Below are 27,797 nucleotides of genomic sequence, written 5' to 3' on the forward strand. Positions count from 1 at the left end.
ACTCTTTACAGCATTAAGTAACTTGCTACCTATTCCATACACTTGCAACATCTGCCACATTGCTTCCCTATCCACTCTATCATATGCCTTTTTTAAATCTATAAATGTTATGAAAACTTCCCTACCTTTATCTAAATGCTGTTCACATATATGCTTCAATGTAAACACTTGATCTACACATCCCCTACCCACCCTAAAGCCTCCTTGCTCATTTGCAATCCTACTCTCTGTCTCACTTCTAATTCTTTCAATACTCAGTAAACTTATTCCCCTATTTATTTTGAAGGAACTATGCACACTCTCTGCCAATCCCTAGGCACTTTCCCCTCTTTCATACATTTATAAAACAAAAATACCGACATCTGCAGCACTACATTCCCCCATTCTTTTAACATTTCTGTCATGTTCCCGTCAGTTCCAGCTGCTTTACCCCCTTTTATTCTATGTAATGCCTCATGCACCTCCCTCACACTCACATCCCACTCTTCGTCACTCTTAAAAGATGTTATACCTCCCTGGTCAATGCATGAATTTACAGCCTCCCTTTCTTCATCAACATTTAAAAGTTCCTCAAAATATTCCAGCCATCTACCTAATACTTCCAGTTCCCAATCAACTAACTCCCCTACTCTGTTTTTAACTGACAAATCCAATCGTTCCCTAGGCTTTCTTAGCTTGTTTATCTCACTCCAAATTTTTTTCTTATCTTCAGCAAAAATTCTTGACAGTGCCTTTCCCACTCTGTCATCTGCTCTCCTTTTGCACTCCCTCACCACTCTCTTCACCTTTCTTTTACTTTCCATGTACTCTTCTTTTCTTATATCACCTATGCTTTGTAAAAACCTCTCATAAACTATTTTTTTCTTTTATCACACCCTTTACTTCATCATTCCACCAATCACTCCCCTTTCCTCCTGCACCCACCCTCCTATATCCACAAACTTCTGCCTCACATTCTAATACTGCATTTTTAAAACTATGCAAACCCTCTTCAACCCCCCCACTACTTATACTTGCACTAGTCCACCTTTCTGCCAATAGCTGCTTATATCTCAACCGAACTTCTTCCTCCATTAGTTTATACACTTTCACCTCTCTCTTATTTACTGTTGCCATTTTCCTTTTGTCCCATCTACCTCTTACTCGAACTGTAGCTATAACTATATAATGTTCCAATATATCCGTTGCCCTCTATAAACATGCACATCCTGAAGCCTACCCATCAACTTTTTGTCCACCAATACATAATCTAACAAACTACTTTCATTACATGCTATATCATACCTTGTATACTTATCCTCTTTTTTCATAAAATAAGTATTACTTATAATTAAACCTCTTTCTACACATAGCTCAATTAAAGGTTCCCCATTTTCATTTACCTCTGGCACCCCAAATTTACGTACTACTCCCTCCACAACATTTTTACCCACTTTAGTATTGAAATCCCCAACCACAAGTACTCTCTCACTTGGTTCAAAACTCCCCAAGCATTCACTCAACATTTCCCAAAATTTCTCTCTTTCCTCTACACTTCTCTCTTCTCCAGGTGCATAAACACTTACTATAACCCACTTTTCAGATCCAACCCTTATTTTACACCACATAATCCTTGAATTTATACATTCATATTCCTTTCCTGCCATAACTTATCCTTCAGAATTATTGCTACTCCTTCTTTAGCTCTAACTCTATTTGAAACCCCTGACCTAATCCCATTTATTCCTCTCCACTGAAACTCACCCACCCCCTTCAGCTTTGTTTCACTTAAAGCCAGGACATCCAGCTTCTTCTCATTCATAACATCCACAATCATCTCTTTCATATCATTTGCACAACATCCACGCACATTCAAATTTCCCACTATGAGAGTTTTCTTCTTTTTCTTTTTTAGTAATTATTACAGGAAAAGGGGTTACTAGCCCATTGTTCCCGGTATTTTAGATAACTTTTACAATCACATGGCTTACGGAGGAAAGATTCTTATTCTACTTCCCCATGGATATAAAAGGAAAAGCAATAAGAACAAGAACTATTAATATAAAATCAAAGAAAACCCAGATGAGTACACTAACGTGTACATATATGTGTAGTGTGACCTAAGTGTAAGTAGAAGTAGGAAGACATACCTGAAATCTTCCATGTTTATGAGAAAGAAAAAAGACACCAGCAATCCTACCATCATGCAAAACAAATACAGGATTCCATTTTGCAATCACTTGGTAGGATGAGATATATATATATATATATATATATATATATATATATATATATATATATATATATATATATATATATATATATATATATATGTCGTGCCGAATAGGCAGAACTTGCGATCTTGGCTTAAACAGCAACGCTCATCTTGCCATATAGGACAAGCGAAAATTTGTGTATGCAATAACTTCACCAAAATCATTCTGAACCTAACGAAAAAAATATATTTCACTGTGTTTGTTTTGTATTAAATTACTGTAAACAAATCTAAAATATATTCATTTGGGTTAGACTAAAATAAATTGCGCTTGTTATAATAAGGTTAGGTAAGTTTTCTAAGATTCTTTTGGTGCAAAATTATAAATTTTTACATCAACATTAATGAAAAAAATATGCCTTTAAACGTATAAGAGAAAATTTGAGAAAGGACTTAATTTTAAATGAGTTCTTGCTAATTGACCAGTTTTACATATTCCCACAACACCCGAGGACTTTCGGTGTTGTGGGATCTTCTAACCTATTTTCATTCTCATCCCTGTTTGGTGTACTAGTCAACATGCAGCATATATATATTATTGTGACCACGAACGAGTGGTATTGATCAATAACAACACTGTATTAGCCAAGGACTCAAACCCATGTTGTATGGGCCCACCTCTGCTGGCTGTGCCATCTTTGTAGGATTGGGTGGTCCTGTGGTTTAAGGCGTCATGTGGTTCTAGCTCATCATGGGGCGGGCCAGGACAACATGGGTTCGAGTCCTTGGCTAGTGCAGCGTTGTTATTGATCAATACCACTTGTTCGTGGTCGCAATAACATATATATATATATATATATATATATATATATATATATATATATATATATATATATATATATATATATATATATATATATATATGTATATATATATATATATATGTATATATATGTCATGGGGTTCGAAAGGAGATAACGAGGGTTGAAGATATACACACTTGTTGGATGGTAACAATATATTGCAGAATGTGAGAAAGGGGAGCCCAACCTGCCGTGTGTTGCCTGGTAGACCTATGCATGGACTAAGAGTGAGGTAGCGCCTCCCACTCACTCATGCCGCATCCCGTGATGTCATACAGTCACTAGGCCCTAGCAAAGGGGTCGTGTATGTAAAACAAATGGATGGTACTATGATACACAGATAAGCTATACAACACATGTAGGGGATCAGCATCTATGCTGATATATATATTTATACATATATATATATATATATATATATATATATATATATATATATATATATATATATATATATATATATATATATATATATATATATATATATATATATATACATGTCGTGCCGAATAGGCAGAACTTGCAATCTTGGCTTAAATAGCAACGCTCATCTTGCCATAAAGGATAAGCGAAAATTTGTGTATGCAGTAATTTCGCCAAAATCATTCTGAACCTAACGAAAAAAATATATTTCACTGTGTTTGTTTAGTATTAAATTATTGTAAACAAATCTAAAATATGTTTAGTTGGGTTAGGCTAAAATAAATTGCGCTTGTTATAATAAGGTTAGGTAAGTTTTCTAAGTTTCTTTTGGTGCAAAATTATAAATTTTTGCATCAACATTAATGAAAAATATATAGTTCTTGCTAATTGACCAGTTTTACATATTCGGCATGACATATATTATATATATATATATATATATATATATATATATATATATATATATATATATATATATATATATATATATATTCAGTGGTACCTCGCTTTTCGTAGTTCTCGGCAATCGTAAATTTCGCCAATCATAGGGGTATTTTCGTATAAACATGGACTCGCTTTTCATAGGTTGATTCGCGAATAGTAGTTTGTCCGGGACGCGTACGCACGGTGTGAGCCAAGGCGGCCTCCCTACCCAGCCAGTCTGGCATTGTTTACCAGTGAGTGAAGGTCCCCTCAAGTGCTCCTATGAAATATTTCATAATATTCCACTCATTTTAGTGCTTGCGAGTACTAAATAAGCTACCATGGCTCCAAAGAAAGCTCCTAGTGCCAAGTCTGTGGTAAAGAAGGTGAGAAATATGTACAGTGACAAAGTCTTGGGCCATTTTAAGGAAGTGTTAAAGAAACGCCAGAAACAGAGCTTTCTCCACAGTTACTTTGCGAGACAGGACTAGAGTGACTCTCAAGTTGGTCCCAGTGGCATTAAGAAACAGAGAAGAGAAGCAACCCCAGAGAAGCAATTGGTACCTGAGGTGTTGCTGGAAGGGGATTCCCCTTCCAAACTATAAACAATCCACTCTCTCTCCTCCTCCAGTCTCCCATACTCTAAGAAGAATCTCCAATAAAGGTGTTATACTGTTAATGTTTCATTCATCATTTCCCATTGTATTGTTTATATACTATATATATATTTTTTTGTTTTAATACTTCTGGTTGTCAGGAACGGATTAATTGTATTTACATTATTTCTTATGGGGAAAATTGATTCGCAAATCGTAAATTTCGTTTATAGTAGCTCCTCCAGGAACGGATTAATTACGAAAAACGAGGGACCACTGTATATATATATATATATATATATATATATATATATATATATATATATATATATATATATATATATATATATATATATATATACATATAGAGAGAGAGTAATATATGTCCAATACTCAGTGTATCAGTATTACTTGTACTTTACCATCACCTAGTCACAAGTGATACTTGCAGGTAGTCACTGGCAGACTCGGCGGAAGTTGCTCACTCCGGCCTTCCACTTCAAGATCCTGGAACAGTTCGTCGACGTCTTCAACAAACAAAGCAGCAAGCTTGTCAGTATACTACAGAAGAAAGCTGATGGAAAGCCTTTCGACATATTTGATGACATTACCCTTTGTGTCCTGGACGCTCTTTGTGGTCAGTCCATGATTTTGTCTTCATAAATATTGCATAGATTTTACTGAGCTGCTTATGAGTAGTGTCAACAATTATTATGGTGATATAGCTTATAGCGCAAATATATTTTTCATATATTGGTAACGAAGACAGAAACTATAAACATTTTATTAATAATAAGTTTAATGTTTTGTGAAAAAGTTTTAATTTTATAATGAAGTGAGAATAAAGCTGAAGGAAATATATTTTTTTCAACAGAGACAGCGATGGGTCGCTCGATCAACGCTCAAGATGACAGAAACTCTGAGTATGTTCAGGCTGTCAAGAGGTGAGTATGTTGAAGCTGTCCAGAATATTAACAAAAAATACATTTCATAGAGAATAACTATAGTTTTACATACATTAAAACAATAATTTTCATGGATAAATGAATATTTAAATCACTTTTACTTTTATTGAAGACTCTTGTTGGCATATTCTTTACGAGATCTGCACGCAACCGCCTTGCCTTTTTCACAAATTATCGCCTCCACAACACTATCTCCCGCTAACTGTTTTTCGTTGATCCACGCCAACAACAACACAGGAAGCAGAGAATACAGACAGGAAGCAGAGAGTGTGTATCAATGGGGTTAAATCTGAGTAGGGATCTGTAACAAGTGGCGTACCACAGGGATCAGTCTTGGGCCCATTGTTGTTTATAATATATATCAATGACCTTGATGAGGGAATTACTAGGGAAGTGAGCAAATTCGCCGATGACACAAAGATAGGTAGGATAATTGATTCAAACGTAGATATCAGGGAACTTCAGGAGGATTTAGGTAAACTCAATACCTGGTCAGGAAAGTGGAAGATGCAGTTCAATGTAGATAAATGCAAGGTTCTGAAGCTCGGGAGTGTCCATAACTCTAGCACTTATAAGTTAAATAATGTAGAACTTAGCTATACAGATTGCGAAAAGTACTTGGGGGTTATGGTGAGCAGCAACCTTAAACCAAGACAGCAATGCCTAAGTGTATGTAATAAGGCAAACAGATTACTGGGATATACATCAGGAAGTGTAAGCAACAGAAGTTCAGAGGTTATATTACAGCTTTATACATCATTAGTAAGGCCTCACCTAGATTATGCAGCTCAGTTCTGGTCTCCATATTACAGAATGGACATAAATTCATTAGAAAACATTCAGCATAGAATGACTAAATTAATACATAGCACTAGAAATCTTCCTTATGAAGAAAGATTGAAGACCTTAAATTACATTCACTTGTTAGACGAAGAATGAGGAGAGACATGATCGAAGTGTATAAGTGGAAGTTAGGTATTAATAAAGGGGATATTAATAAGGTCTTGAGGATATCTCCAAGAGAGAACCAGCAGTAATGGATTCAGTGGTGGCCTGTACTTAGCTCAGTGGTGACCTGTACTTAGTCCTGTGAAGATCTGTCCAGTGCGTTCTCCGTGAATCTGCACAAGATGTCCTCTCTTGAGCAACTCTACCAGCAGCTAAAAGAGGAGCTTAGGGGTGCTAAGCTTGAGATATGGCGACTGATGGATGAAAACGAGGATTCGAAGTAATCCTCCTGTTGTGAGTCCTCAGGTCAAGAGAGGAACCTGCATTTATCTACATTGAACTGCATCTGCCACTTTTCTGACCAGGTATTGTAAAGTAAAAGGACACAAGTGCAACTAATGTGACATTTTTATTGTGGCAACGTTTTGCTCTCCAGGAGCTTTGTGAAGCCGTTACAAACTGTACATGGACACAGAGGGTATATATAGGCTCAGAGTGAGGCGCAATACTTGTGGTAGTAGTAGCAGTAGTAGTGAGATAAGTTGTAGTAGTAGTAGTAGTAGTAATACAATATGTAGAACAATTAACTCGCACAAGAGTAAAAGGATATAAAAGCTATAACTTGGGTAACATAAAAATAGGTTAGACAAATATTTCTATTGGAGACTGGATAGAGAAGGCCTGTTTTTTTATTTATTTATTTATTTATTTATTTCCAATTTGAGCACACATACAGAGGTACAAAAAAATACAGATAAGAGCAGCATGCCAAAGCCACTTATACTATGCATAGCATTACGGGCTGGCTTAAAATTAACTTAAGATTAACTAAGCAATGATGAAATCAGTGATAAAACATTAATGTAAACAGATTACTATAAAGCACAAGTGAGTATTACAAAGACAGGTCATATGGTTGCATTCAGTCATATGAAGGATTCTGTTAGGTAGTGTATTTAAAAAATAATAAAGTTAGATTCGGTTTTAGGTTTAACATTTATGTGATATAATTGTGAGAAACATTTAAGATATACAATTTATTAGGTTCAGTTATTCAGTATTTATTTGGTTTTGGGTGAGTAAGTGATCTTTGAGAAGAGACTTGAATTTATAAACAGGTAGTGTTTCTTTTATATTTACAGGTAATGAATTCCAGATTTTAGGGCCTTTTATGTGCATTGAGTTTTTGCATAGTGTGAGATGGACACGAGGAACATCAAAGAGTGATCTGTGCCTTGTGTTATGGTCATGTGTTCTGTTGAGGTTGGCAAGGAGATGTTTGAGTGGAGGGTTAATATCAGAGTTAAGTGTTCTATGTATGTAATAGGTGCAGTAATAAGTATGGATGTTTTGTATGGTGAGTAGGTTTAGTGTATTGAATATTGGTGGAGTGTGCTGCCTGTAGTGAGAATTTGTTATCATTCTAACTGCAGCCTTTTGTTGGGTAATTAGTGGTCTGAGATGGTTAATTGTTGTTGAGCCCCATGCACAAATTCCATAGGTGAGATAGGGGTAAATAAGAGAGTGATATAGGGCCAGGAGGGCTGACTGTGGAACATAGTACCGTATCTTCGATAGTATGCCTACAGTCTTGGAAATTTTCTTAGAAATTTGTTGTATATGTGTATGAAATTTGAGTCTATTATCAAGGTGGATTCCTAAGAATTTTCCCTCTGTTAGTTTTGTGATAGGTGATCCGTTTATCATTATGTTAAGAGGGACATCTGTAGCTCTGTTACCAAACTGAATGAAGTAGGTTTTGTCAATGTTTAGTGTAAGTTTGTTAGTCCTCATCCAGGTAGATATTTTCTGTAATTCGGTATTTACAGTATTGGCTAGCGTGACTGGGCTCGGGTGAGAGAAGACGTATGTAGTGTCATCTGCAAATAGTGTGGGTTTGAGTAATTGCGAAGCATTTGGAAGGTCATTTATGTATAGGAGAAAGAGAAGAGGGCCAAGGACACTTTCCTGTGGGACACCAACTGTAATTGGTTGCGCAGAAGAGTTTGCCCCATTTGCGTACACATATTGACTTCTGTTGCTGAGGTATGACTTGAGGTAGTTGAGGGAGTGCCCTCTTATACCATAGTGTGACAATTTTACGTGGAGCAAGTCATGGTCAACTGTATCAAAAGCTTTACGTAAGTCAATGAAGATCCCCAGTGGGACTTCTTTTTTCTCTATTGCAGTGTATATATGTTCTAGCATGTGTATAATAGCATCATTAGTATTTTTATTAGGCCTGAATCCAAATTGGCAGGGGTTGAGTATGTTTTGGGAGATAAGGTAGGAGTAGATTCGTTTATGAATTAATTTTTCGAAGATTTTTGAGAGAGGGTGTAAGTTGGATATTGGCCTATAGTTATTCAACTCTGTTTGGTCTCATCCTTTGTGGATTGGGGTGACCCTTGCTATTTTGAGTACTGTAGGGAAGGTGGAGGATTCAATGGATTTGTTAAAGAGTGTTGCAATGATTGGTGATAGCACTTGTGACACTTTTTTGTATATAAAGGGTGGTAAGGTATTTAAATCTCCTGCCTTGTTTTTTAGTGCGTTGATAATAAGGGAGACTTCGTATGGGTTAGTCAGAGCTAGGAACAGTGTGTTCGGGTAGTTGCCGGTGAGGTAGTCATTTGGTGGGGTATCTGAGCTTGGGATTTTATTGGCAAGGTTTTGTCCTATAGTGGAGAAGAAATCATTGAGTCTGTTTGCTGTTTCTGTTGGTGGGAGTTGGGGTTCATCTGATTTTGCTAATTTTATTTCGCTATTTCGTGATATCTTTTTTGTTCCCAGAATTTCTGATAGGGTTTTCCAGGTCTTTTTTTATATCACCTCGTAAGTTGGATAATCTGTTCTCATAATACAATTTTTTTGCCCTTCTCATCAGGCTGGTTAGGATTGACGAGTAACGTTTTGTTTGGTCTCTGGTTATGTGACCCATTCTGTACTGTTTTTCATATTGGTGTTTTGTATTTATGGATTTGAGAATGCTGGGTGTTAGCCAGGGACTGTTCAGTCTCTTTGCTGTCATCTGTTTAGTTTTTTTAGGGCAGTGCTTGTTATAGAGGTATTGGTTTTTTCTTAGAAAATTATTAATACATTCGTCAATATCTGTATAGATTTCTAGCTCAGTGTGCCAATCAATGTTTGTTACTGCTGTTGTGAAGTTATTAATGGCTGCCTCATTGTGAAGTCTGAAGGTGACTTTAGTAGTGTCTTGGGGTATTTTACCAAGAGTTGTTATGAGGAAAGTAGGGTAGTGGTCTGTGGTATTATCTGTAATTATGCCTGATTTTAAAGGGGATATGGTGTTGGTCCAGATGTGGTCAAGTAGGGAAACACTAGTCTCTGTAACTCTTGTATGTTTTGTTACTGTTGGTAGTAACATACAGTTACTCATTGTGTTTGTGAATTCAGTAACGTGTGGGTCCTGGTCTTGCAGGAGATTTATATTGAAGTCACCTGAGAGTAGTAAGTGATCTTTGTTCATGCGTGCATCAGTTATCATACTTCCTAGGTTTTGACTAAATTGGCTAATGTTTGACTGTGAAACTCTGTAGATGTTTATCAATGTGAGAGGTTTTTGTAGGTATTTGAATTTGAATTTAGCTATTATATATTCCCCATGTTCATCCCTTGTGCAAGTATTAGTGATACATTCTAGTTGGTCTGAGTAGTATATGGCTGTGCCACCCCCTTGTTGGTCTGGCCTACAGTTGTGTATGGCTGTGTAACCAGGAATGGCATAGACATCTGTACTATCAGGTTTTAGCCAGGTTTCAGTTAGTGTAATGATGGACATATTGGCATGTAAGGAATTTAGTAATGCTATGAGGTCATCGTAATGCTTGCTTAAAGATCTGATATTGTAGTTAAAGATAGTTATGTTGTTGTTGGCACTGAGAAGTGCCTTTGATTGTTCTGCAGTGTAGTAATTACAGTAACTGTTTGATTCATTTAAGTCATTAAATAAGAGGTTGGTATCAGGATCAATGCTTGTAATCATAAGATTTGTAGTGAATCTATAGTTAGAATTAAGTATAAAACAAAGTAAATAGTCTTAAGCTAAAAAATAGCACCTGGATTATTTAACAAATGTAAAATAATGAGCTAAGGGACTAATACAAATAAAGTGATGATCAAATAATGGAGCTTGGGAATATGATAGTAGGTAGTACTATAAAGGTAATTTTTTTAAAGTTAGAATTATAGTATAAAATTATAATATAAAAGGGACTAATATAGGTTATGGTGAACAATAAAGTGGTAATCAAATAAATGAGCTTTGGAATATAATGGCAAAATTGTGAACTTATTCTGCTTTAGCACCTGAGAATAGCACCTTGATTATTTTAACAATTGTGAATATATAAACTAGGATAGTTATATCAATGTAATGTGCTTTGTGTAGTATTAACAGGAGAGACTATGTGATGGCAGGGTTTACTGTTTCCAGGAAGATTCTTGCTAAGACTTCGTAGATGGTGAAGCTGCCTTTGTTTTATTTAATTGTATTGGAAACAGCTAATAGTGAAGATTCAAGGCACTTGCGTTTGCGGAAATTAGTTTCTTTGATCACTAATTGGGCGTTCCTGAATTTCATGAGATAATTGGTGGAATTCTGGTGTTGTACACAGGTGTTGTTCAAGTTATCGTTAGTACATGCGTAAATGTGTTCATTGAGGCGGGTGTCGAGGTTTTTTTCTGTTTCACCTACATAAATCTTGTCGCAGCCTCCACAGGGTATAGTGTAAACCCCTGCGTTGACTGGTTCGTGGTGCTTGGATTTTGCTCTGATTAGATCCTTTATTGAAGTGCTGGAAGCGATGGCGACTCTGGTGTTAGCTTGTGAAAGTGCTTTAGAAACATTCAGTGCAACCTGGCTGTTAGGAAGAATTATAACTTTGTTAGGAGTGGTGTTGGTGTGTGGGGAATTAATGATCTGAAGAGCTCTTTTCTTGCAATCTTTGATGAAAAAGGAAGGAAAATGTAAATCAGTGAAGGTTTGGTAAATGTATATACATTCCTTGTCAAGAAACTCAGGACTACAAATTCGGTATGCTCTCAGGAAAAATCCGATGATGATGCCTCTTTTGGTCTTGGTATCTTGACTGGAATAAAAGTGTGTGAGATCATTTTTATTTGTAGGTTTCCGATAAACTTGAAACCTTAGGTTATTGTCTACTTTGTGGATGAGGACCTCTAGGAAAGGTAGCTTGTCATTGGATTCTTCTTCTAGTGTAAACTGGATCGCCGGTTCAACTGCGTTGAGCCTTGCCTGAAGATTCCATACATCAAAACGTTTCGGAGTTATTACGAGGACGTCGTCCACGTAACGTAGCCAAGTGACGCTTGAAGGGATGATGTTGGCGAAGTGTTTGGACTCTAGGTGTTCCATGTACAAGTTGGCTAAGACAGCACTGATGGGGAACCCCATTCCCATGCCATAGGTTTGTTTGAAGAGTCTGTTATTGAAAGAAAAACAGTTGAAATTAACACAGAGTTCAATCAAGTCAACAAAATCTCTGGGAGGTAGAGGAAGATTAAGGTCCTGATTGACTTTACATCATAGAACCTCGATGGCTTTAGTGTTAGGCACTTTTGTGAAGAGGGAAGTCACGTCCAAACTGCTTAGTTTCTTGTTATGGATGGAGAGGTTTCGGATGCTGTTGAGAAGGTCACCTGAATGCATAAGATGACCGGGGCTGATGGTCCCCAGAAAGCAGGAAAGATGTTTGGCAAGAACTCCGGCAAGTTTGTGTGGTGCACTGCCTATACCTGACGTGATTGGTCTGAGAGGAATATTATGTTTATGGGTCTTGGGTAAACCATACATGTGTGCTGGTTTAGGGTTGCTAGGTAACAACTACAGAAGTTTCTTCCCTTCTTTAGAGCGTTTGAGTATTTGTCTGGTTTTGTATAGAAAATCCTTGGTGAGTGACTCCCACTGTTGAGTGTTGATGGGTTCGTATGTAGATTGATCATTTAAAAGGTCAATCATTTTGGTGTTGTAGTCACTGGTGTTGAGTATGACGACTCCACCTCCTTTGTTGGTGGTGGTGAAGATAATGTTGGGGTCGTTTACATATTGTCGGTAATTCTACCAGCTTTATGACCAGGTATTGAGTTTGTCTAAATCCTCCTGAAGTTCCCTGATATCTATGTTTGAATCAATTATCCTACCTATCTTTGTGTCATCGGCGAATTTGCTTATATCACTTGTAATTCCCTCATCATGATTGTGAGGGAAAAGTTCAACAGATAGGAGCAGCGAGCGAGTAAACTGTGACGATAGTTTGATTGCCGGCTCCTTGTTAAGGTAGGGTCAGTCTAGCTCCCTCTATCCCCTCCCCCTCTTTTCTCCACTCCGAAAGGTGACGTGTGGGGCTCGGACCAAACAGTGATCACTTGACTCACAGCTCCCAGCACAACTGTAAGTAAAAACCTCTGCTCCTATTCTAGTGAATATATTGGTTGAAAGCTTCACTTTTGACCAATAATAAACTTAGTCCTTTCAGTCTTGAGTTCCATGTTATGCTTTTAGATAATCACCATTTCTTTTAGGTATTGTACTTATCATGGAAAGTGATTTCTTAAGCAGTGGGTAACCTTTGTCTCTTTCTAGCTTGGAATGACAGCTCGGGTCATCTGCCAACCAAAGAAACGTGTTGAAGGAGACGGACTGAAAAAAAGTCCTGAGACGTCACTTTTTGATCTACCTACCTGATTAATTGTAGGCAACAGCAGGCAACTACCCCTCATCTTTGCAGTGGTAAAGAACCTGCGTTCCTGTCATCTGGACTGACTATTCAAGGCTATAGACTCTGTTAAGAACTAGTCGTTGGGTTGTCACTCAACACCTGTGATCCCCCCATCATCAGTAACGGCTACAATTTCTACAAGACGGTGTCAACCTCAACCAGACACCCCAGTATAACTGTACATATTAGCGTTGAATTTAAATGTCATTTTTCCATTGAATTTTTCATTTTTCTTTCAAGTAGGATACACTCATGTTTTATTGTTTCATATTTTCATTACTAAATAATAAAGTGTTTATCTTCGTGAATTATTATTTCTTTTTCTATTCATTAATTTTCCTGAGGAGGAGCCAGCCTTGGTAATACTGTCTGAAGTTGTTACCGGACTGAGTAAGCCTTCACAATGATCATTGGTATATATTATAAACAACAACGGGCCCTAGACTGATCCCTGTGGAACACCACTTGTTACAGATCCCCACTCGGATTTAACCCCATTGATGCACACTCTTTGCTTCCTGTCTGTGAGCCATGGCTCGATCCATGAGAGCACTTTTCCCCCAATGCTGTGAGCTGCCACTTTCTTTAACAGTTTTTGGTGCAGTACTCTGTCAAAAGCCTTACTAAAATCTAAATAATATCAAATTCTTTATCGTGATCAACAGCCTCTAAAGCTTTACTGAAGAAAGCTAATAAATTAGTTAAACAAGAACAGCCTCTCATGAATTCATGCTGACTATCATTAATCAGATTATACTTATCCAGATGGCTTCTTATAATCTCAGCTATAATTAACTCAGGCAATTTGCCTGCAATTGAGGTCAGGCTTATCGGGTGGTAATTTGAAGGTATCGATTTGTCTCCTGCTTTAAAAATAGGAATTACATTAACTATCTTCCTCATATCAGACACTACACCTGTTTGAAGAGATAAATTAAAAATATTAGTTAATGGTTTACAGAGTTCCGTTTTGCATTCCTTAAGAACCCTTCAATAAAGCTCATCAGGACCTGGCAATTTATTTTGTTTCAGTCGCTCTATTTGTTTCATAACCATTTCACTAGTGACTGTGATGTTACAGTGGTGGCCTGTACTTAACTCGAGAGGTGGCCTGTACTTAACTCGGTGAAGACATTGTTTGCTCTCTGTGGACTGAACCAAGATGCCCTCCATCGAGCAACTTTACCAGCAGCTTAAGGAGGAATTGAGGGTAGTGAATATAGAGATGCAGTGATTGACTGAGGAAAACAAGAGGATTCGTAATAGTCCTCCTGTTGTGAATCCTCAGGTCAAGAAGGGAACCTGAAATGAAGTTGACGATCAAGAACATGAATAGAAAGGTAGACACAATGAAGAAGAAAGAGACTGCTGTGGAAACTGTTGTGGAAACATCTGATGCATTCTCCGTGCTACCCGAAGAATGTGAGTCGACTACTGGGAACGTCACGACAAGTGACACCAAGGAAGGTTAGGTATATGGATAGGGCCTCCTGCCTGAAGGATAGGAGTAGGAGACAAAGGGTTTGCTTTCCTGTGGCTGGGATGGAGGATATTGTTAGCCTGCTTGACAACATCATGAATGGTAATGGGATCATTCCCATTATCTGCCTTAGTGCTGGAGGCAATGATGTAGGCAAGGACAGCAGTAGACATTATTAGGAAGAAGGGGAAGGGCGCCCTGTTATATGTGGCATTTTGCCAAGAAAGGGTGTTGGAAATGAATGGTTGCCCAGAGCAATTGGTATTAGTTGTTGGCTGGACAAACACTGTAAGGATAATGTAGTATCATTCATTGACAACTGGGGACACTTCTATGGCTGAAATGACATGTATGCCAGGGATGGGATTCACTTATCCAGGGCAGGTGTGGGTTTTCTTGCTAGCTCAGTTGAGGGGGTTGTTAGGACTTTAAACTAAGATTAGTTAGAGGTATGGGTTTAGAAATGAAAAATAATGAGTATGGATATATTGACTTAGGCTTTGATGTTATGAATCTTAATAATAACAGTCATGGAAAAATGCTGGGTAATGATAATTTCAGAAATTGTGTAAAAGTAAAGGCGAATAGGAAAAATGTGCAGAAGAAATAACATATGATGGTATTTTATGCTGACAGTCGAAGTGCAAGAAATAAGATTAATGAACTACGTTTGGTAGCATGTGCTGGGAACTTTGATGTCATTGCATTAACTGAAACGTGGTATGATTTAAAGAGTCGGGATATGATTGCTGAGGGTTTAAGTTGTTCCATGTGGATAGATTTAATGGGAAGGGGGGAGGAGTTGCATCATATGTTCGAGAAAATATTAATTGTTGCATAAAAACAGGCATAAAAATAGATGGAATAGCAACAGAACCTGTTTGGGTAGAATTTGTAGAAGGTCAAGAAAAACTAATTCTAGGTGTAATATGCTGACCTCCAGTCTTGGATCACGATAGAGGGAGACTTCTTTGGGACGAAATTGTTAGGGCTACTAGACACAATAACGTAATAGTAGGGGATTTTAACTTTAGTCAAATTGACTGGACTTCTTAGACCGGTAATCTGGAGTCCAGTGACTTTATGGAAACAGTTCAGGACTGTTTTCTGAAGCAGTGTGTAACAGAGCCTACCAGGGGTAATAATTTTCTCGATCTATTATTGTCAAATCAGGAAACACTCGTAAATAATCTGAAGGTCGCTGAAGAGCTTGGTGCAAGTGATCACAAATCCATGACTTTTAGCATTAACTGGGAATACAAGAATGATGATAATACGGTAAAAGTCCCTGATTTTCGTTCTGCCGATTTTAAAGGACTTAGGGAACACCTGTCTAATCTCGATTGGGGTAATCTAGCTAATGATTTTATTGGTGATGATGATACGATTAAGATGGGATCTGTGTTTATGATTTCTTTCTTAATGATGTACAACGTGCACAGAGTATATACATTCCCCAGAGACAAATTAGGTCTTATAATAACGATCTTAAATGGGTTAACATGAGGCTAAAGCATCTATTAGGGGAGAAAAGGGAAATTTATAGACTCATCAAAAGAAATGTTAACCTTACTGTTCAACTTAAAAGAGAAGTGAAAAAGGGAATTAGAAAGGTTAAACGTGACTATGAAATTAGAGTTGTTAATGGGTCAAAGACTAATCCAAAGGGGTCCTGTATAGGACGAAGGTGAAGGAAAAAGTAGGACCTCTGAAAACTGGGAATGGACAGCTGACAGATAACAAACTGAAAATGTGTTCCTTATTTAGTGACTATTTTTTTGTCAGTTTTTACACAGGAAGACAAAAGAGATTCCAGAAATAAATGATAATTCAGTTCCTGATGAATTCAAATTAACTAATATTACTGTCATGACGGACATGGTTATCAAACAGAGGGATAAACTGAAACAAAATAAGTCCCCGGGACCCGACGAGTTGTTTTCCAGGGTACTTAAAGAATGCAAGATAGAACTTAGTCTGCCATTAACGAGTGTGTTTAATTTGTCCATCCTTACTGGTGTTGTGCCTGAGATGTGGAAGATGGCTAATGTGGATCCTATATTCAAATCAGGGGATAAGTCCATTCCTTCATATTACCATCCACTAAGCCTCACATCTATAGTAGGCAAATTATTAGAATCACTTATAGGTGACATTATTAGAATTCACCTTGAAGAGAATAATTTGATTAATGAACCTCAACATGGGTTCACGAGAGGTCGTTCCTGCCTGACAAATTTACTGACGTTCTTCAATAGAGCATTTGAGGCAGTAGACAGTGATAAAGAATATGATATTGTTTATTTGGATTTTAGTAAAGCCTTTGATTGTACCTCACAAGAGACTCTTAAGAAAAGTGGCAGCTCATGGTATAGGAGGTAAAGTTCTAGCATGGATAGAGGCATGGCTTACCAATAGAAAGCAGTTTCCATTAATGGTGTCAAATCTGAACGGGGATTAGTCACTAGAGGAATTCCACAAGGATAAGTTTTGGGCCCTCTGTTGTTCATAATTTACATTAATGACCTTGATGAAGGGATTTTGAGTGATATGAGCAAATCTGCTGATGATACAAAGATAGGGCATACGACTCATTCTGAGGAGGATTCCAGTGAACTCCAGGAGGATTTGGTCAAATTAATGTCTTGGTCTGAAAAATGGCAGATGAAGTTCAGTGTGGACAAGTGTAAAGTACTAGTCCTTGGGAATGAAAATAACCCTCAAAGCTATAAACTAGGTGAATGTGAAAAAGACTTGGGAGTCATGGTAAGCAGAAATCTAAAGCCAAGACAGCAGTACCTAAGTGTGTGCAACAAGGCTAACAGTATAAGTAACAGAAGTTCGGAAGTTATTTTACAGCTCTATACTACACTAGTGAGGCCTGATTTAGATTATGCTGCTCAGTTTTGGTCTCCTTACTACAGGTTGGATACAGACTCATTGGAGAATATACAAAGAAGAATGACTAAAATAATTTGCTGTGTAAGGAATCTCCCATATGAAGACAGACTTAGAGCCTTGAATCTCCACTCTCTGGAGAGATGTAGAATGTGGGGAGATATCATTAAAGTGTACAAGTGGATGATGAGGATAAACAAAGGTGATATTAATAAAGTACTGAGGGTGTCGAACCAGGTAAGAACCAGAAATAATGAATTTAAGTTGGATAAATTTAGATTTAGAAAGGACATAGGCAAGTACTGGTTTTCTAACAGAGTTGTGGATGCATGAAACAATCTCCCGAGTAGGGTGATCGAGGTTAGGACCTTGAGTGGTTTTAAAAAGAGATTGGACAAATATATGAGTGGAAGGGGGCTGGGTTTGATTGGTGTCATTGGGTATGGGAGGATATTCTTGGGAAGCTTTGAGAAGGGGTCGTGTTGTATGGGTCAGTAGGCCTTCTACAGTGTTCCTCCATTCTTATGTTCTTATGTTTATCTTCTTCTAGCCCACTATAAAAATTAATTACTGGGATATTGTTAGTGTCTTTCTGTGTAAAAACCGAGAGAAAATAATTATTTAAAATAGAGCACATTTCGTTCTCTTTGTCATTAAGATGCCCAGAGTTACTTTTAAGGGGACCTATCTTATCTCTAACTTTTGTTCTATAAACCTGGAAAAAAAACTTTTTGGGTTAGTTTTCGAATCCCTAGCAACTTTAATTTTGTACTCCCGTTTAGCTTTTCTTTTCCCCTTTTTAACGTCCCTCTTAATGTCAATATACTGTTTCATAAGATGACCCTCACCTCTTTTGATATGCCTATAAATTCCTTTATTCTGCCCTAAAAGATATTTGAGCCTATTATTCATCCATTTTGGGTCATTTGTATTTGATCTAATTTCTTTATATGCGATAAATGTTCTTTCGGCAGCATGTTTAGTGTTCAGAAAGCTGTCATTTGATAGCTCTGTTCGTTACCCCAGTCCAGAGATGACAAGTATTCTCTAGGCCCATTGTAATCTGCTAAGCGAAAATCCTGGATCATTACTGTCATACTTCCATTCTATGCTAAAGGTAATTGATTTGTGATCGCTTGTGCCTAGTTCCTCTGTAATTTCTAAATTATTAACAAGGGTTTCTTTGTTTGCCAGAACTAAGTCAAGCAGGTTATTTCCCCTTGTAGGTTCTGTCACAAACTGCTTCAAAAAACAGTCCTGAATTACTTCTAAGAAGTCATTTGATTCTAAATTCCCAGTCAAGAAATTCCAATCAATTTAACTAAAGTTAAAGTTCCCTAGAATTACTATATTATTGCGCCTTGTGGCCTTAACAATTTCCTCCCATAGTAGTTTCCCTTGGTCCCTATCTAAGTTTGAGGAACGGTATGTCACTCCTAGAATCAATTTTTCATGCCCCTCTGAAAATTTTATCCAGACAGATTCTGTATGTTACTTCAGAATTAATACCCCTTTTTATGCAACAGTTCAAACGATCTCGGACATACAATGCCACCCCACCCCCCTTCCCAATACTTCCATCTACTTGGAAGAATTTAAAACCCTGAATGTGGCATTCCACAGGCATGTCCCGACTTCTGGAATTAAACCATGTCTGACACAGCAACATCTTGGGATCTTAATACAGGGAATTCTTCACTCGCTTAACCGTTGGGCACGACCTTCTTCCACATTGGACAAATGTGATACTACCTACAACTGCTGCACCTCTCCTGCCTACGGTATATAAGCTACTTCCGCAGATATGCTGTAGTCTTTTCAAGATTGATGGACTGACCACATTGGCTCAAGGCTGAGGGACTGATTACCTCATACTCCTCATGTTCTTCACCATTCTTCTTTTTATGGACTGATGATGCCACTGTGTGGCGAAACGTTTCCTCAATAAAGATACCCAAGTGTTGCATATGTGTCTAATTTATCAGCTTGTCAGTTCTCTGAACCATTCATCTATATTCCCATATGTTGCATAAGTGTCTTAATCTTCAATGTGTCAATTTTCAAAGCCATTTATCACGCCTAGAAATCGGCAGGATGGGACGATCTCTACCAGCGGTCAGGAGAAAGCTGACCTCTTTGCAGGACAATTTGCTGCAAAGATTCAAGTTTCTGATCCAGCAAGGGAATCTCCTTTGCTAGCCACAAGAACTGTGTCAAAGTTGTCAAAGGGACAAAAATGTAGGATGCACTGTATTTTCTTATTAAATTGCTGGACCAAGAAAAGACTGTGGACCAAGTTAAGCTGAGCCCAAGATTGCTGAGCAGATGTGCAGTTCAGCTAGCATCACATCTAACTCGTATATATCAGCACTGTCTAACACAGTGTATATGACCTCTGTGGAAAAGGACAAATATATTCCCTGTTGACAAAAAGAAGAGAAAAGAAGAGCAGAAATCAGCAATTACAGACCAGTATCACTCTTGTCAATCAATGGCAAGATTCTTGAGAATGTATTAACGGCTTGACAAAGTTTCTGGAGAGCGAAATATTGCCACATTAGTTACAGCTGTGCCCATTTACCTAGCAGTAATCTTATGGCAGATGACAGGGTTTTTCTACCATTTCAGGAAAGGGTACTGCTACTGATCTGCTGTTAAACTTCTCCACTAAGTGGCACCAGTCACTAGATAAATCCAATTAGCTGTGTAGCAGCAGTGGATATTGCTGGTACCTTGGACCGAGTATGGCACCAGGGACTTCACGGAACTGTAAGCATTAAGACTACCAGCTTAGTGATTACTTTCAAGGTAGATCTCTAATATCACTCCTAACAAAATTATAATGCTTCCCTACAGCCACGTTTCATTGAACATCTCCAAAGTACTCGTGCGAGCTAACATAAGAGTCATCATTACAACAGGCACCTCCATCAACAACCTGAGCAGGGAATAAATTGAAGATCCTTGTACCTGCCAATGAAGGAGTTTACACTTCCCCCTGTAGAGGCTGTGACAAGGTATACGTTAGCGATACAGCAAGAAGCCTGGAAACACATCTCAAGGAACACATTACTTCATGCTGGAACGACAACTTGAATACCGCATGTGTACAACACCAGAATTCCACAAAGACGCATGCCAAGAAACTAAAGAACCCAGTTTCCGCAGACGTAAATGCCTTGAATCATCCTTAATCGTCATTTCAGACATTATTAAACAGAATAAAGGCATCTTCGTCATCTCTGAAGTATTAGTAAGAGTTCTCAAAACAATAAACACCGCCATCACATAGCAAACAAGAATTACCTCTATTGCTGCTGCTACTAGTATTACTACTTCTACTACTACTACTACCAACATCAAGGGCCATTTAACTTAATGTAGTGTTTATGCTTTCAGTTCTTACTTGCTGCCTGTAAATCCTCTCTGTGTCTTCTGGAGAGTGAAACATTATACCACAATAATGGATTTAAATTAGATCAATTTAAATTTAGATTTTAGATATGATGTAAGAAGGTACTGGTTTTCCAACAGAGTTGTCGATGAGCAGAACAACCTGCCAAGTTGGGTAATAGAAACTAATACTTGGGGGGGGGGGGTAAAAGTAGGCTAGACAAATACAGTATATGAGTGCAAAGGGTTGTGTTTTAGTAGGGTCTGTCTATCATGAGGCACTGAAGCTAAATTATTTGGGAGCTTTGGGAACAAGTTAGAGAAATATGTGTGACAGTGGTTGTATTTGAGAATGGCATGCCTAATATAGGCCAGTAGGCCTATTGCACTGTTCTTCCATTCTTATGTTCTATTTTAAGGATTATTTTTGTCTGATGGTGAAAAGGTTGCATGCAGACTTCAAGACCCTAATATAGTCGATGGGCTTTAAACTTTATTACCCATCCAACATTTTACATAAAATACATATTTTTTTTTTTCTTTAAGCCAGAAAGATATCTAATCAAATACTTTTGAGCAGGATAACCGCATTGATACAATACCAAGAGTTCCGACCTTGGCTGCGTAATGACTTCCTGTTCAAGCTGCTGGGATATGCCAAGGAGTATGATGCTTGTCTCAAGATCCTCCATAACATGTCCACCAGCACCATCAGGGAGAAGAAGAAATATCTGAAGAACAACAAGAACAAAACTGCAGTTCATCAGGAAGATGATGTATTGGGTAGGACAATTTTTTTTTTTAATTATTCCTAACAGTGTTGACGTGTACTTGGCTCTGTGAAGACCTGTTTGCGCGCTCTCTAGAATTGAAGCAAGATGCCCTCCATCGAGCAACTTTACCAACAGCTTAAGGAAGAATTGAGGTTGGCGAATATGGAAATTCGGCGACTGACCGAGGAAAACAAAAAGATTCGGAGTAGTCCTCCTGTTTTGAGTCCTCAGGTCAAGAAGGGAAACTGGTCAGTGGCTGGACAGCAGGGAAAGAAGTTGACGATCAAGAAGACGAATGGAAAGGTAGAAACGATGAAGAAGAAAGAGACTGCCGTGGAAACTGTTGTGGAAACATCCAATACATTCTCAGTGCTACCCGACGAATGTGAGTCGAATACTGGGAACGTCACGACGAAAGACATTAAGGAAGGTAGGAATATTGTTGTTGTTGGGGATAGCCAAGTTAGGTATATGGATAGGGCGTTCTGCTTGAAGGACAGGAGTAGGAGACAGAGAGTTTGCTTTCCTGGGGCTGGGATGGAGGATATTGTTAGCCGTCTGGATGACATCATGAGAGGTAATGGGAGCAATCCTATTATCTGTCTCAGTGCTGTAGGCAACGATGTTGGCAGACGTAGGAGTGAGGACCTGATTAGCAGGTATAGGTCAGCAATAGAAATAATTAGAAGTAAGGGTGGGAACCCTCTCATATGTGGTATTTTGCCAAGGAGGGGAGTTGGAAGTGAATGGTTGTCCAGGGCAATTGGTGTCTATTGCTGGCTGGACAAATACTGTAAGGAAAATGCGGTAACATTCATTGACAACTGGGACCTCTTCTATGGCAGAAATGACATGTATGCTAGGGATGGGGTTCACTTATCTAGGTGTGGGGTGGGAGCACTGGCAACTGCAGTGGAGGGAGCAGTTAGGACTTTAAACTAGGAATAGTTAGTGGTATGGGTTTTGGCAGGAAAACAGTGAAGTTCCAGTGTAGTAATATTACGAGTTCTAGGGGAACTAGTAATAATAAGAACGAGATAGACATTGAAAAGCCAGGGACCTTGGGTGATAAGGACAGTAATAGGTTTAGTAGAAAAATAGAAATGAGCAGGAAGGGTAAAGAGAAAGGAGAGTCTTTCAATGTTTATTATGCTAATTGCCGTACTGCTAGGAATAAGATGGATGAGTTGAGATTAGTTGATGGTGTAGGTAACATTGATGTATTTGCCTTAACTGAGACGTGGTTTAATTCAAAAAGTCGGGACATGCCTGCGGAATGTCATATTCAGGGTTTTAAATTGTTCCAAGAAGATAGAAGTATTGGGAGGGGGGTGGGGTGGCATTGTATGTCCGAGATCGCTTGAACTGTTGCATAAAAACGGGTATTAAGTCTGAAGTAACACATACAGAGTCTGTTTGGATAGAATTTTCAGAGGGGCATGAAAAACTGATTTTAGGAGTGATATACCGTCCCCCAAACTTAGATAGGGACCAAGGGAAACTACTATGGGAGGAAATTGTTAAGGCCACAAGGCACGATAATGTAGTAATTCTAGGAGACTTTAACTTTAGTCATGTTGATTGGAATTTCTTGACTGGGAATTTAGAATCATACGACTTCTTAGAAGTATTTCAGGATTGTTTTTTGAAGCAGTTTGTGACAGAACCTACAAGGGAAAATAACCTGCTTGACTTAGTTATGGCAAACAATGAATCCCTTGTTAATAATTTAGAAATTTCAGAGGAACTGGGTGCTAGCGACCACAAATCAATTACATTTAGCATTGAATGGAAGTACGATAGTAGCGATAACTCAGTAACAGTCCCAGATTTTCGCTTAGCAGATTACGATGGGCTTAGAGAACACTTATCATCTGTTGACTGGAGTAACGAAGAGAGCTATCAATATGACAGTTTTCTGAACACTATACATGCTGCTCAAAGAGCGTTTATCCCATATAAAGAAATTAGATCAAATAGAAATGACCCAAAATGGATGAATAATAGGCTCAAATATCTACTAGGGCATAAGAAAGTAATTTATAGGCGTATCAAAAGAGGTGAGGGTCATCTTATGAATCAGTATATTGACATTAAGAGGGACATTAAAAAGGGGATAAGAAAAGCTAAAAGGGACTATGAAATTAAAGTTGCTAGGGATTCTAAAACTAACCCAAAAAGTTTTTTCCAGGTCTATAGAACAAAAGTCAGAGATAAGATAGGTCCCCTTAAAAATAACTATGGGCACCTTACTGACAAAGAGAATGAAATGTGCTTGTTTTTAAATAATTATTTTCTCTCAGTTTTTACACAGGAAGACACTAACAATATTACAGTAATTAATTTTTACAGTGGGCTAGAAGAAGATAAATTATGTAACATCACAGTCACTAGTGAGATGGTTGTGAAGCAGATAGACAGACTGAAGCAAAATAAGTCGCCGGGTCCTGATGAGGTTTTTTCAAGGGTTCTTAAGGAATGCAAAATGGAACTCTGTGAACCATTAACTAATATTTTTAATTTATCTCTTCAAACAGGTGTAGTGTCTGATATGTGGAAGATGGCTAATGTAACTCCCATTTTTAAAACAGGGGACAAGTCGTTACCGTCAAATTATCGCCCAATAAGCCTGACCTCAATTGTAGGCAAATTACTAGAGTCAGTTATAGCTGAGATTATAAGAAGCCATCTCGATAAGCATAGCTTGATTAATGATACTCAGCATGGATTCACAAGAGGCCGGTCTTGTCTAACTAATTTATTAACTTTCTTCAGTAAAGCTTTTGAGGCTGTTGACCACAATAAAGAATTTGATATTATTTACTTAGATTTTAGTAAGGCTTTTGATAGAGTTCTGCACCATAGACTGTTAAAGAAAGTGGCAGCTCATGGCATTGGGGGAAAAGTGCTCTCGTGGATCGAGTCATGGCTCACTGACAGGAAGCAGAGAGTGTCCATAAATGGGGTTAAATCCGAGTGGGGATCTGTAACAAGTGGCATTCCACAGGGATCAGTCTTGGGCCCGTTGTTGTTTATAATATATATCAATGATCTTGATGAGGGAATTACTAGTGATATGAGCAAATTCGCCGATGACACAAAGATAGGTAGGATAATTGATTCAAACGTAGATGTTATGGAACTTCAGGAGGATTTAAACAAACTCTATTCTTGGTCAGAAAAGTGGCAGATGCAGTTCAATGTAGATAAATGCAAGGTTCTGAAGCTTGGGAGTGCCCATAACCCTAGTACTTATAAGTTAAATGATGTAGAACTTAGCCATACAGATTGTGAAAAGGACTTGGGGGTTATGGTGAGCAGCAACCTTAAACCAAGACAGCAATGCCTAAGTGTACGTAATAAGGCAAATAGATTACTGGGATTTATATCAAGAAGTGTAAGCAACAGAAGTCCAGAGGTCATACTGCAGCTTTATACATCATTAGTAAGGCCTCACCTAGATTATGCAGCTCAGTTCTGGTCTCCGTATTACAAAATGGACATAAATTCGTTAGAAAACATTCAGCGTAGGATGACTAAATTAATACATAGCATTAGAAATCTTCCTTATGAAGAAAGATTGAAGACTCTTAAGTTACATTCACTTGTTAGACGAAGAATGAGGGGAGACCTGATCGAAGTGTGTAAGTGGAAGATAGGTATTAATAAAGGGGATATTAATAAGGTCTTGAGGATGTCTCTCCAAGAGAGAACCCGCAGTAATGGATTTAAATTAGATAAGTTTAGATTTAGAAAGGACATAGGAAAGTATTGGTTTGGAAATAGGGTAGTTGATGAGTGGAACAGTCTACCTAGTTGGGTTATTGAGGCTGGGACTTTAGGTAGTTTCAAATCTAGGTTGGATAAGTACATGAGTGGGAGGGGTTGGATTTGAGTGGGACTTTCACATCAGAGCTTATTTCTTGGGTGGCATTGAAAATTGGGTTGGGCAAATGTTTTGTTAGTGGGATGAATTGTAAAGGACCTGCCTAGCATGGGCCAGCAGGCCTCCTGCAGTGTTCCTCCTTTCTTATGTTCTTATGTTGATAAGAATGTCATTAATTATATGAAGCATAAAATCTTGAATAGGAACATTTTTTAAATGAAATGTATGTAACAGAAACTAGTTCTTTTGCTATTTTACAGGATGATATAAAGGAGAAACAAGAGCCATGAAGTTTGTTGTTCCTAGAATATGACGTGAACCCACTGATCACTCAACCAACTGCTACTTCTGCCTAGTGGTGGATCCTTTCAAATGCCAAACTGGGAAAAATGCACCTGCTATTTCTTATCCATACCTTTCCTCTTCTATTGTACCAGTACCACACAGTGTTGATCTTCCTGTACCTACACCTCCAGAAAGAAGTCAACCATCAGAAGAAGAAAGCAGCAAATCAGAAAATGAAGAACACAGTGAACAAGACTATCATCTCACAGATGCAGCTGCTGGGAGGAATCCTTACTACCCAAACCAAACAGACCTCAGTGACCTTATCAGAGATCTTGGTTTGACAAAGTCAAATGCTGAGCTTTTGATTTCAAGGCTCAAGGAGTGGGACTTGGTGGATGAAAGTGTGCAAGTGACAAGCCAAAGAAAACATCACCAACATTTCTCAAGCTTCTTCACTAATGCTTGATGCAACTGGAATTGCATGCAATCCAGATGAGTTGAGAATCATCACTTACAGCTCCTCTGGAAGCCTAAAAGCTGTACTTCTGCACAATGGGAACAAGTATCCATCCTTGGCTCATTCAGTGCATCTTAATAAAATTTCGAACTTAACACCCTAGAGTGGATAGGGTATCTCAATATAAGTTGAATGAGGCCATATAAATGGAATTCTGATGGCTAGTTTTCGAGCAATTGCTAGTCTCCAAAAGGCGAATATTTTCGCCCCTGCCCGAAATAGTGAGTATAAATTTGAATGTTGCAGACTTGTTATATACAGGTTATATATTTATTAGAAAACGTTTCAGTCCTGGGATCGTGATCACTTCAAACACAGAGGTTGAAAATATCAATACATGTTGACAGAAAGTGGAGTGTAACACAGTGACCTGAAAAATGCAAGTGTGACTTATTTGAGATGAGGTCAGGTAGACATTGAGTTCACGTGATTCCTATGTTGTAAGATAAGCTGGGCTTTGTCTAGCTGAGTATCCTGTATGCAATTTTTTTTAATTAAGCTTTCAGTTTTATGTTCTACAGTGTCAGTGACGGTAATAAGCGAGGCTTCTAGACATCATCTGTGTCTAAAATTACGTTCAGAGAGGACGAGTTGTGCATCATTTCAACTGGGTGTTAGTGGACTGGTGTGGGTCGCATCCTGGGACAAAACTGACCTAATTTGCAGGAAATGCTCAGCATAACAAGGGGCTTTCTGTATAGTAGTATGTCACTGATGTCAGCTATGGTCTGTATACCTTGTACATGTACTTGTAGTAAATAAAGATATTATTATTATTATTATTATTATTATTATTATTATTATTATTATTATTATTATTACTATTATTATTATTATTATTATTATTATAATTATTATTATTATTATTATTATTATTATTATTATTATCATAGTCCCACGCTTCTAACTTCTACAGCAGGCGTGTACACAATCCCTTGTTAATACTGTTCCAAGAAAATGTGCGGGAAACAGACAGAGATCATTCGGGCCTATTAAGTGAATATCAAAACACCAGCAACATAAACGACTTAAAGAACACCTGTGCCCTCCACAGGAACTCCATGGATGTCTGAGGAGTTAAAATGAGGCACAACTCGTCCTCTTTGAACATGATTTTAGACGCAGAGGATGTCTAGAAGCCTCGCTAAATACAGTCACTGACACTATAGAACATAAAACTAGAAGCTCAATTAAAAAAAACAAAATAGCATACAGGATACTCCATTAGACAAAGCCCAGCCTACCTTGCAACACAGGCCTACAGGATACTCAACCAGACAAAGCCCAGCCTACCTTAAAACACAGGCCTACAGGATACTCAACTAGACAAAGCCCAGCCTACCTTACAACACAGGCCTACAGGATACTCAACCAGACAAAGCCCAGCCT

General features: G+C 38.1%; 1 protein-coding gene across 2 annotated transcripts in view; it reads left to right on the plus strand.

Moving 5' to 3' along the window:
- The window catches only part of LOC128703032 (cytochrome P450 4C1), a 276,764-nt gene that overhangs the window by 193,497 nt on the left and 55,470 nt on the right, over window positions 1-27,797 (plus strand). For both annotated transcript variants that reach the window (XM_070103660.1, XM_070103661.1), the window contains 3 exons: window positions 4,951-5,136; window positions 5,374-5,443; window positions 21,525-21,727. In XM_070103660.1, coding sequence (XP_069959761.1) covers window positions 4,951-5,136; window positions 5,374-5,443; window positions 21,525-21,727 — 459 coding nt within the window. The remainder of the gene's footprint in view (window positions 1-4,950; window positions 5,137-5,373; window positions 5,444-21,524; window positions 21,728-27,797) is intronic.

This window comes from Cherax quadricarinatus, chromosome 86 (genome assembly GCF_038502225.1).
Source record: "Cherax quadricarinatus isolate ZL_2023a chromosome 86, ASM3850222v1, whole genome shotgun sequence".
In the NCBI taxonomy this organism is placed as follows: domain Eukaryota; kingdom Metazoa; phylum Arthropoda; class Malacostraca; order Decapoda; family Parastacidae; genus Cherax; species Cherax quadricarinatus.